The sequence below is a fragment of the Corella eumyota genome, chromosome 5, assembly GCF_963082875.1.
Source record: "Corella eumyota chromosome 5, kaCorEumy4.1, whole genome shotgun sequence".
NCBI lineage: Eukaryota > Metazoa > Chordata > Ascidiacea > Phlebobranchia > Corellidae > Corella > Corella eumyota.
The window spans coordinates 6,985,785-6,998,475 of NC_137494.1; the positions used below are offsets into that span (position 1 = coordinate 6,985,785).

General features: G+C 30.8%; 1 protein-coding gene across 1 annotated transcript; it reads right to left on the minus strand.

Moving 5' to 3' along the window:
- Positions 1-6,058: 6,058 nt before the first annotated feature.
- Positions 6,059-8,621, minus strand: LOC145752218 (alpha-(1,6)-fucosyltransferase-like). The gene is made up of 7 exons (XM_082568452.1): positions 8,493-8,621; positions 8,291-8,411; positions 7,733-7,976; positions 7,394-7,643; positions 7,143-7,328; positions 6,699-6,849; positions 6,059-6,493 (listed from the first exon to the last, which is right to left on the minus strand). Exons 1-7 carry the CDS (start codon positions 8,591-8,593, stop codon positions 6,176-6,178), a joined length of 1,371 nt encoding a protein of 456 aa, XP_082424578.1. The 5' UTR covers positions 8,594-8,621; the 3' UTR covers positions 6,059-6,175.
- Between the last annotated feature and the right edge of the window lie 4,070 nt (positions 8,622-12,691).

Below are 12,691 nucleotides of genomic sequence, written 5' to 3' on the forward strand. Positions count from 1 at the left end.
CTAAAATTGTCTCTATGGCTTTTGCAGCACCTACACCATAGTCTGTTGTCTATATTACGGAGTTTAGAATGGAGTTATATAACAGGATACTGTGGCGTTTATTTGCCTAATAGTCTTTTGTATGAAAGCCTTGCGAGAAGCTTCACAAACAATCGTTTACCAGCTGGTACCACGAATCCTACATATAATACATTGCAATACGTTTAACTTATAAATTATGTGATAAAGATAACGGTGTAAACACGTGACTAGGAACAGATAACACTTAGCGTAAACAAAAAAATGGCGGATTCGTTACACTCTTTCCCTCTCGATAGTAAGAAAAACATGTAATAAAGGGAAAAAAACGAATACGCAAATATATTAACAGAGTTTATGTAAACGTGCTCTGCTTACTACCATCGGTTTGTTTCGCCACTTTGATTTTTTAATCTAATACGTAGATTTTTTAAGCTTCTACGTTATAACAAGTTAAGCGAGAGTCTTTTTGTAAATTTTGCACCTTAATTTTATCACAAAGCACAGCGGTCTCTCCGGAGAATAAAAGCTGCAATACTTCATGTTGGTTTCTTTTCCTTACCTTGCAACCAACACACTTTTTAATATATTTAAAAACATCAGATTTTATTGAAATCCAATAAAAACGCTTTCGCAATAACCTCAGCGTTGACATCGTTGACTTGCTCGTCTTTGAACTATCTTCACTTGATCTAGTGTGCGATATTCCGTTAGTGGTTAAATCAACTCTATACAATTGTTCGTAGAGCTGCCCCGTCTCCAAAGCATTTTCTATTGTAGATGGTGATGTGTGATAAATGGCGGAATGCAACTCACTGTCGTTTTTAATTGCATTTAAAAAGCAATTTAGTTTCAGTTTTTCTAGTTCTTCTTTTCTTGAATTTTGATAAATCGGAGAATATTGAATCATAGTTAATATGTCACTGGCAAATACGTCTAAAGGTTCGTTAACTCCTCGTTTTCTTCTATGTAGCTCATTAAGTCGGTTCAAATTTGGGGCAGAAAAACGTTTTCTTAGTTTTTCTGTTAGAACTGTCACCAAAGCTCGGTCACTTCCGGCTAAGTTCGTAACGATGCTTGCAGCCTTGCCTTATAGACGAAGTGCAAGCCTGTAGCCACTTTTTCTGGCATCCCATCCGTTGGCGTTTGCTATGAGGTTGAAATTTATCAGATATTCCTCAACGTCTGTGTCACCTGTGTATTTTTCTAGCGCTTGGTTGCTGTTAAGCTCTAGTGATTGGCACACCGTTCTCAAGCCCAATTCTTTTTTCAGATAGGCTATAGTTCCCTTTTAATTGCTCGTAGTTCTTGTTCAACTACGTTCTTGATTTCGATCGACAACGATGATTTAAAATAATGGTCCATTTTTTAGATATTTTTATATATTTAACAAGTGTTAATCTAACGATCGTTCACAAGCTTGTACCACGAATCCTACATATAATACATTGCAATACGTTTAACTAATAAATCACGTGATACAGTCCACGTGATAGAGATAACGGTGTAAACACGTGACTTGAGGTGTAAACACGTGATTAGGAACAGATAACACTTAGCTTAACAAGAAAATGGCGGATTCGTTACAAAACTGCATTTGAAAACATCATGCTTAAATATTCATGGTCTTTTGGGTGTGATATATTTCTTTTTTGTCCTGGCTTATCAAGAACAAAATAGCAGCTGTTAGAATAAAGCAGAAAGCTGCCCAGGCTATTCCGTAACCCCAGCTAAACCAAAAGAACGAGTAGAAGGGCAAGTCGTTGAGAAACATGATCGGAAAAAGAATGACTGCAACCAGCACTGCAATGGCTAAAAAAAACGTAAATTGTCGTTACTTAAAAGTAAAAATCAATTGGGGAATTATGTAGTTACCAAAATTTTATTAAGAAAAATAAAAACTTGAAGTCAATTGTGAAAATGTAGCCTGACAATCTTATTAGTAATGTTTTATCCTACAAAACTACATCGACTAGTCAATTTTACTAAAAGACAACTTTACCATGAACAACTTAAACTGACAACAAACTAACCCTTAAAGGTTTAATTTGTTAAAATATACCAAAAAAGGGTGTAAGTTCCAATGGTTTGTCTAAAGCTAAGTTGTCGAAGGGTTGAGTTGTCTTAAAATTCGGTACTACATGATTAAGTTCTTAGAACCCAATTGACTAAAACCATGAATCTTACAATTTTGGCTCACGACAATTGACAATAAATGGTAAATAAAAGTCATAACTTACCTGCAACAACAAGAATTATCGCTGCAATTTTGTACATAAATCTCCATTCTCGTTTACAATAAGCTACGACGCCAATTATGAACGCTATTATGGTCGCAATAAACGGAATGACGATTAGAGCTTAAACCACTGACACATAACCTGTAGGCATAAAACATTAATTAATTATCCATATTTTTAAAAATTATATTAAATAATTGACTAAAGTGATTTTTTAAAAAAAGCTATAGCTTTGTTTGTAGTTGACTTGTATTTAATTGTGAATTGTAAGATAATAAGCAGTAAATGTTACCGGGGAAAAGTAGATTAAGTTTTAAAATAAACTAAATAGAATACAAAAGGTAAAACTAAAATTTTATTCAATGACACACTACATTTTAGCTTAATAGCAACTTTGCTAACAGAAAAAACTAGGTTTTTAATATTGTTTACCTCCTCTTTGTGCAGCTTCCTGGCACTCGTATTCAATGTCGTCAATTGACTCTTGGGTGGCACCTCGCGGTAGGTATCTTTGGCATTGAGTGGAATCGTCGCTCACCACCCAATCTCGAAGTGCCATGGAAAAAATAAAGCAAATAATTCCACACAGTAAATTTGCCAAGCCAATCAACTTTAAAGGCCTTAACCAAGATATCTCGATGATTACTTCTTTGCCCATTTTTACAAATAATTTAAACCTCTAAATAGATTTTAAACAGAAAAAAGTTTTTTTGTCAGAAATTTTACATAGCGGTAACTAAATAAATTATACGGCATAATTATGTGTTGGCATAGTTATGTCATATGTATTTTTAAAGTGACTTTTAAAAGTATAGACAGCAGTTGTTGTTATGAATAATAAATATCAAATCAATCGATATTTTCTCCTTTACAACTCTTTTAGTTAATAATTTCCAATGTTCGCCTACGATAAATACCACTTAAAAACAAACTTTAACACAAAAAACTGCAACTGATTATACAGGGTGTGTTTAATTTACCTAAATTAAAAGTTCTACATAACAATATCTGAAAGCCGATACGTTTATTTGAATGTAACTTTTTTTAAAGAACTGTTTAAACTTTTAACTAAAGTAGATCAACCAAAGCATCAGCTGTTACCACTTATCTGCTTCTGCGATTTCTATTTTGTTTACGCGTAAGTTAGACCTCATTAAATTGATAATAACATTCCTTGGCCAACTGCTTTTACAATTAACACAACGCATTTTAAGCACTATCATATAATATCACGCTAAAATACTAAACTGTCTCTGGGCGAACTCAAAAATAAATAAAGTTTAGCTAAGGTTGTGTTTACTTTGCCAACTTATACAAAGGTTAGACGGCTCGCGAATAAGCGTTACTACACAAAATAGATTGAAGCAGTCTTTCTGGCTGTGCGGTTGGCTTAGTGAACGCTTCGGGCCTGCGCTTACGCAAAATTAAACATTCTACCTGGTCGCTCAACCGTACAGGCTAAACTATAACGAAATATTGTAGTAACATTAACTTATAATTGGCCAATTTACAAATGTATAAAAAATATTGGATACGCTACGAATAATTCGCGCGGATTACATAATTTGTATTTATAGGCTGATGCATTTTAACTTTGAATTCCCTAATGACAAAATGCAGATGTCGCATCAGTTAACCTAATAGCATGAAACTTTTTTATGAGAACACATAAATAACAAAAATAAATATTACTAGCATAACAAAAAACATTTTCTTCCGAACTTAGTTAAAATGAATTGACTTTAAAAATGAAGTAAATTTTAGATTGTAATTGCCCTACTTGTTACTTGTTTAACAAACACTATGGATTCAATTTAAGCCATTGTTTTTTTTTATTTGAATTAACTATAAAACCTAACAAAAAAAATTGCGTAATTATGGTTCGAAATCTTAGATTTCGAAACATATTGTTATTGTCAGTGTATTTATTATTATGGTTCGAAATATTAGATTTCGAAACATATTGTTATTGTCAGTGTATTTATTATTATGGTTCGAAATCTTAGATTTTGAAACATATTGTTATTGTCAGTGTATTTATTATGGTTCGAAATCTTAGATTTCGAAACACATTGTTATTGTCAAGGTATTTATTATTATGGTTCGAAATCTTAGATTTTGAAACGTATTGTTATTGTCAGTGTATTTAATATTATGGTTCGAAATCTTAGATTTCGAAACATATTGTTATTGTCAGTATTATTATTATTCTTCAGATTAATCTTTTCCAGTGTCTTATAAGCCGTAAATTTTGAGTTAAAATAACTTTTGTTCTAAAACATTAGCAGTTCTGAAATTTTAGTATGTTGTTTATTATTATATCGTGTTTCAATCCTCCTATTTTGGTAATTTAAATATTACTTATTAGTAATTAATGGATGTTTGTTTATTAAAATTTAGGGATCGTTATTATTTTGATAAAATATGGTCAGTTATATATCATAATATTAATAAATCAAAAATGGATTAAAAATTTAATTTTAGTTTGTTTATTATATTTATATGCTTGTTTGTTTATTAAAAATTTAAGGTTGTTGTTAATTTTTCAAATTTTTGTCACTTGAATATCATGATATTAGTAACTCAAAAATGAAATAAAATTTTAATTTTTATCACTTATTACAAATTAATAGGTGTTTATTTAGTAAAATTTAACGATTGTTATTAATTTTTTAAATCTGGTCAATTGTATATATCATGATATTGGTAACTCAAAAATAAATTAAAATTTTAATTTTTATAACTAATTACCGAGTAATAGGTATTTGTTTATTGAAATTTAAAAGTTGTTTTTATTTTTTTAAATCTTAGTCAATTGTATATCATGATATTAGTTAAATAAAAACAAGTTAAAAAATTAATTTTGGTATGTTTTTCATATTAAATAGCTTGTTTATTAAATAAAATTTAGGGACTGTTATTAAAGCGCAGAATAATAAAAAAATTTAATTTTTTAGTCTAATAATTACAAAAAGGTATACATAATATTTGCTTAATTAGTTCAGGTATTATTTTTAATTAAGTAATGTTTATGCAAAAATTTATTCACAATAAAGAATAATTTTAAAAATAATCAAATAATTTCGAACCATTTTTTATTTATCAAATAAATCTAGTTGTTTTTATTCTTTCTAGTCAGAATTTTGAAAGACGATTACTTTTGTTCTTTAAAACTAAAAGTTCTAAATTTTTAGTATGTTTATTATTATCCCAACGAATCGCAAACCTCCTATTTACGACATTTAATTATCACTAATTACTTATTAATAGGTGTTTGTTTATTAAAATTTAAAGGTTGTTATTAATTTTTAAAATTTTGGTCGGTTATATCTTATAATATTTATAATTCGAAAATGAAATAAAAAATAATTCTTGTTTGTTTGTTATATTTAAATGCTGGTTTATATAAGTAGTTAAAAAACATATTAGAAAAATAATTTTTGTTTATTTAATAAAAATCAAAAATCAATTTTAGGAATTTAAAATTTACTATTATTTATATCCTAATATTACTAACTTAAAACTGGGTTAAATATTAGTTTTTGTTTGTGTTATATATATAAATTCTTGTTTGTTTATTAAAAATCAAAGGTTTGTAATATTCTTAGTTAATGTTTATGCATATCTTTTTTTATTTATAAAAATTTATGTTAAAAATAATCAAATAATTCCATACCATATTTTATTCATCAAATAAATCTAGTTAAATATTGGTTTACATAGTGGTATTGTTACAAATATTAAGAGATATTCAGAAAGATTTTTTTATTTCATCTCTTTTTCGAAAAAAAATTCTTGGCTATTAAATTAAAATCTAAAAAATGCGAATGCGAAGAAAATAAAAATATGTAAGCACAACAGCTTAAAATAAAAATAAAACAGATGATACCGTGAACTAAATATAAATTGAAGTTCGGTCAGTCAGATTGGAAACGCACCACTTGATATAAAGCAACATCAATTGTTTTAACTTTCGAAATTGGATAGAACCCGTTCAATTTTGTGCGCTGGTTCTCCCCATACAAGTAATGAGGTTTTGCATATTTAACTTTCGAAGTTAATCTATCACCAACTTCCATTTCCAGTTCGTTTTCCGTTTCTTTTTTATGTTGTTCAATAGCTTGATAGATGCGCGAATAAGAACCAGCGAACTGATAGTCTGCGTCAATCGATAAAATACGTGATTCTGGGTCGTTGTGTTTGAGGTGCATCATTTCGTAAAGTAAACGGCCAATCTGCACATAGACACAGAGAACAGGTCTTAAATTTGTGTTTGTCAAATCACATTTGATATACCTGTTTAAGTTTATCCTTGCTAGATAAATACATTGTCAGTTTTTGGGCATATTTCCTTATGAAATAATAATATTTTAAATGTTACAAGATGTACTAAATTTGTTAAGTATTTGTTGACATTTAGAAAAACAATGATCTACTTACATTAGATGTATATGTACAAACAATGTAATCGCATTCCGATAATAAGAACACATCTAAGGTGATTGCCAACGATCCGTTAAACGAATTTCTTTTATGAACTTGAGCATTCTTGATATTATGATCGTCGTAAATAAATTCGTAGTCTGGATAGCTATAAAATCGAGCATTAAAATATTTATAAATATGTTATTGTAAAATTTATAATACCTTGATTATAGTTTTACTGCGTTTGTAAGCTTAAAATAATGACTGGTTATATACCTAAAAAAAACTCTGCCTTGGAAAACTTAACTAGATGACAATTTAGCTCAAAAGTTTGTTTTATGATGTACACAAAACAGATAAATCTGTTTTTAGGTTTGTTCTTTAGAAATATGTAGACTTTCAATTAAATTTTCTTCGGTTTTAATTAACATGAAGCCTCATAAAATATAATAAACTAACCTTGTCCGGAGTTCGTTTATAGCGGACGGATCATCAGTTGCCAAATAAACTCTTCTAAACTTTGGTTCTTTATGGAAAGGGTTAGAATAGTACTCGTCATACCACTCTATTACGTGTATCATGTACTTGTCGTTTGACTGGTATTTTGATTCTTTAAGGATTTTGTCAGTTCTTCTAATATGGATTCTAAAAAAATATAATATGTTGATTTAACATCTTATATTTAATATTTTCAAACATTATAAACTCACCCGACTATTGGCTGTTGGAAATTTAGAATTTTCATTTGATTTTTTATTGCTTCCTGCGTCTTTTTGGTTGGCCTCATTAAATATTTAACAATCTGCCCAGTCCACCATACCGCAGGATCACCGGTGAAGTCTTTGTCTAATAGATTAAGTATTTGGGGAGGCACATGACCAGGTTCAAACAGTGATGTTTGTTTTCTATTATAAGTTAGAATTACATTTTGGTCGCTTGCGATTTCGGTGTTGTTTTGTGCTGTAAAATAAAAATATTAATTTTAGTTCAGCTTAGCAAGTATTTTATTTACTAAACATCCCGAAGCGCAAAAAAAATTTGAGAATTACCATTCCATTGTACCTCTGCATTTTGGATTGCTTGCTGCATGTATGGTTGACAAGTCTCGGTTTCACGCTGAAAAAGTCCTTCTCCGTATAGAGATAAAAATGGAGCATCTAAAACTAAAGTTCGGTTGGAAGTCACCGACATTGTCAGACATATTGCATAATAATGAATTTGACATATAAGCCCGCAGTCCTTATGTCCTACAGGACATATTGCCTTTCTTGCCGATTTGCAATCAGTTGGGTTCTGAAAAAATGTGGCAATTTGTTTAAAATACTTTGTTAGTAATGTTGTTTAGTTGGATAACATGTTCTTTTTATATATATATATATATATATATATATATTATACGAGTTTACTGTAGTGAGCTACAAATAACCCCCAATAAGTAACGACTGATTTTATGGTAAAACGATTTAAGTATACCACACATAGCGGTGAATAGCGTTCAACTAGTTTATACTACCATACATTTAAAAGCAACTTAACAACTAACTTTAAGCGGCAAAATATCCTTGACTTAACAAAATAACTATGACTAGATTAAACTTAGCGTTTACTTGTATCTTATGAATGGCCTCTTGAATTGTATTTGTATTAATGCTTTTGTTTTGAATTTTCGGAAACTCTTCATACACCAAGGGGGATTGGCTTCTGGGCGTTATAGCAAGTAAAGTATTACTGTGAAAAGATATAGATAGTTTAATATATTTACCTGATAACTTTTCGTTTATTTTTTTATACAATACTTGATGCACTTACCTTGAATGATTGTTATGCTGAATAACAACATACAAAAAAAGATTTGCTAGAGAAAAAAGGGCAAAGAACAGATAAATTCGGTTATATATTAATATTTTCATACTAATTAAGTCTTTCTTAAAACTTATTCTAAAATTGTCTCTATGGCTTTTGCAGCACCTACACCATAGTCTGTTGTCTATATTACGGAGTTTAGAATGGAGTTATATAACAGGATACTGTGGCGTTTATTTGCCTAATAGTCTTTTGTATGAAAGCCTTGCGAGAAGCTTCACAAACAATCGTTTACCAGCTGGTACCACGAATCCTACATATAATACATTGCAATACGTTTAACTTATAAATTATGTGATAAAGATAACGGTGTAAACACGTGACTAGGAACAGATAACACTTAGCGTAAACAAAAAAATGGCGGATTCGTTACACTCTTTCCCTCTCGATAGTAAGAAAAACATGTAATAAAGGGAAAAAAACGAATACGCAAATATATTAACAGAGTTTATGTAAACGTGCTCTGCTTACTACCATCGGTTTGTTTCGCCACTTTGATTTTTTAATCTAATACGTAGATTTTTTAAGCTTCTACGTTATAACAAGTTAAGCGAGAGTCTTTTTGTAAATTTTGCACCTTAATTTTATCACAAAGCACAGCGGTCTCTCCGGAGAATAAAAGCTGCAATACTTCATGTTGGTTTCTTTTCCTTACCTTGCAACCAACACACTTTTTAATATATTTAAAAACATCAGATTTTATTGAAATCCAATAAAAACGCTTTCGCAATAACCTCAGCGTTGACATCGTTGACTTGCTCGTCTTTGAACTATCTTCACTTGATCTAGTGTGCGATATTCCGTTAGTGGTTAAATCAACTCTATACAATTGTTCGTAGAGCTGCCCCGTCTCCAAAGCATTTTCTATTGTAGATGGTGATGTGTGATAAATGGCGGAATGCAACTCACTGTCGTTTTTAATTGCATTTAAAAAGCAATTTAGTTTCAGTTTTTCTAGTTCTTCTTTTCTTGAATTTTGATAAATCGGAGAATATTGAATCATAGTTAATATGTCACTGGCAAATACGTCTAAAGGTTCGTTAACTCCTCGTTTTCTTCTATGTAGCTCATTAAGTCGGTTCAAATTTGGGGCAGAAAAACGTTTTCTTAGTTTTTCTGTTAGAACTGTCACCAAAGCTCGGTCACTTCCGGCTAAGTTCGTAACGATGCTTGCAGCCTTGCCTTATAGACGAAGTGCAAGCCTGTAGCCACTTTTTCTGGCATCCCATCCGTTGGCGTTTGCTATGAGGTTGAAATTTATCAGATATTCCTCAACGTCTGTGTCACCTGTGTATTTTTCTAGCGCTTGGTTGCTGTTAAGCTCTAGTGATTGGCACACCGTTCTCAAGCCCAATTCTTTTTTCAGATAGGCTATAGTTCCCTTTTAATTGCTCGTAGTTCTTGTTCAACTACGTTCTTGATTTCGATCGACAACGATGATTTAAAATAATGGTCCATTTTTTAGATATTTTTATATATTTAACAAGTGTTAATCTAACGATCGTTCACAAGCTTGTACCACGAATCCTACATATAATACATTGCAATACGTTTAACTAATAAATCACGTGATACAGTCCACGTGATAGAGATAACGGTGTAAACACGTGACTTGAGGTGTAAACACGTGATTAGGAACAGATAACACTTAGCTTAACAAGAAAATGGCGGATTCGTTACAAAACTGCATTTGAAAACATCATGCTTAAATATTCATGGTCTTTTGGGTGTGATATATTTCTTTTTTGTCCTGGCTTATCAAGAACAAAATAGCAGCTGTTAGAATAAAGCAGAAAGCTGCCCAGGCTATTCCGTAACCCCAGCTAAACCAAAAGAACGAGTAGAAGGGCAAGTCGTTGAGAAACATGATCGGAAAAAGAATGACTGCAACCAGCACTGCAATGGCTAAAAAAAACGTAAATTGTCGTTACTTAAAAGTAAAAATCAATTGGGGAATTATGTAGTTACCAAAATTTTATTAAGAAAAATAAAAACTTGAAGTCAATTGTGAAAATGTAGCCTGACAATCTTATTAGTAATGTTTTATCCTACAAAACTACATCGACTAGTCAATTTTACTAAAAGACAACTTTACCATGAACAACTTAAACTGACAACAAACTAACCCTTAAAGGTTTAATTTGTTAAAATATACCAAAAAAGGGTGTAAGTTCCAATGGTTTGTCTAAAGCTAAGTTGTCGAAGGGTTGAGTTGTCTTAAAATTCGGTACTACATGATTAAGTTCTTAGAACCCAATTGACTAAAACCATGAATCTTACAATTTTGGCTCACGACAATTGACAATAAATGGTAAATAAAAGTCATAACTTACCTGCAACAACAAGAATTATCGCTGCAATTTTGTACATAAATCTCCATTCTCGTTTACAATAAGCTACGACGCCAATTATGAACGCTATTATGGTCGCAATAAACGGAATGACGATTAGAGCTTAAACCACTGACACATAACCTGTAGGCATAAAACATTAATTAATTATCCATATTTTTAAAAATTATATTAAATAATTGACTAAAGTGATTTTTTAAAAAAAGCTATAGCTTTGTTTGTAGTTGACTTGTATTTAATTGTGAATTGTAAGATAATAAGCAGTAAATGTTACCGGGGAAAAGTAGATTAAGTTTTAAAATAAACTAAATAGAATACAAAAGGTAAAACTAAAATTTTATTCAATGACACACTACATTTTAGCTTAATAGCAACTTTGCTAACAGAAAAAACTAGGTTTTTAATATTGTTTACCTCCTCTTTGTGCAGCTTCCTGGCACTCGTATTCAATGTCGTCAATTGACTCTTGGGTGGCACCTCGCGGTAGGTATCTTTGGCATTGAGTGGAATCGTCGCTCACCACCCAATCTCGAAGTGCCATGGAAAAAATAAAGCAAATAATTCCACACAGTAAATTTGCCAAGCCAATCAACTTTAAAGGCCTTAACCAAGATATCTCGATGATTACTTCTTTGCCCATTTTTACAAATAATTTAAACCTCTAAATAGATTTTAAACAGAAAAAAGTTTTTTTGTCAGAAATTTTACATAGCGGTAACTAAATAAATTATACGGCATAATTATGTGTTGGCATAGTTATGTCATATGTATTTTTAAAGTGACTTTTAAAAGTATAGACAGCAGTTGTTGTTATGAATAATAAATATCAAATCAATCGATATTTTCTCCTTTACAACTCTTTTAGTTAATAATTTCCAATGTTCGCCTACGATAAATACCACTTAAAAACAAACTTTAACACAAAAAACTGCAACTGATTATACAGGGTGTGTTTAATTTACCTAAATTAAAAGTTCTACATAACAATATCTGAAAGCCGATACGTTTATTTGAATGTAACTTTTTTTAAAGAACTGTTTAAACTTTTAACTAAAGTAGATCAACCAAAGCATCAGCTGTTACCACTTATCTGCTTCTGCGATTTCTATTTTGTTTACGCGTAAGTTAGACCTCATTAAATTGATAATAACATTCCTTGGCCAACTGCTTTTACAATTAACACAACGCATTTTAAGCACTATCATATAATATCACGCTAAAATACTAAACTGTCTCTGGGCGAACTCAAAAATAAATAAAGTTTAGCTAAGGTTGTGTTTACTTTGCCAACTTATACAAAGGTTAGACGGCTCGCGAATAAGCGTTACTACACAAAATAGATTGAAGCAGTCTTTCTGGCTGTGCGGTTGGCTTAGTGAACGCTTCGGGCCTGCGCTTACGCAAAATTAAACATTCTACCTGGTCGCTCAACCGTACAGGCTAAACTATAACGAAATATTGTAGTAACATTAACTTATAATTGGCCAATTTACAAATGTATAAAAAATATTGGATACGCTACGAATAATTCGCGCGGATTACATAATTTGTATTTATAGGCTGATGCATTTTAACTTTGAATTCCCTAATGACAAAATGCAGATGTCGCATCAGTTAACCTAATAGCATGAAACTTTTTTATGAGAACACATAAATAACAAAAATAAATATTACTAGCATAACAAAAAACATTTTCTTCCGAACTTAGTTAAAATGAATTGACTTTAAAAATGAAGTAAATTTTAGATTGTAATTGCCCTACTTGTTACTTGTTTAACAAACACTATGGATTCA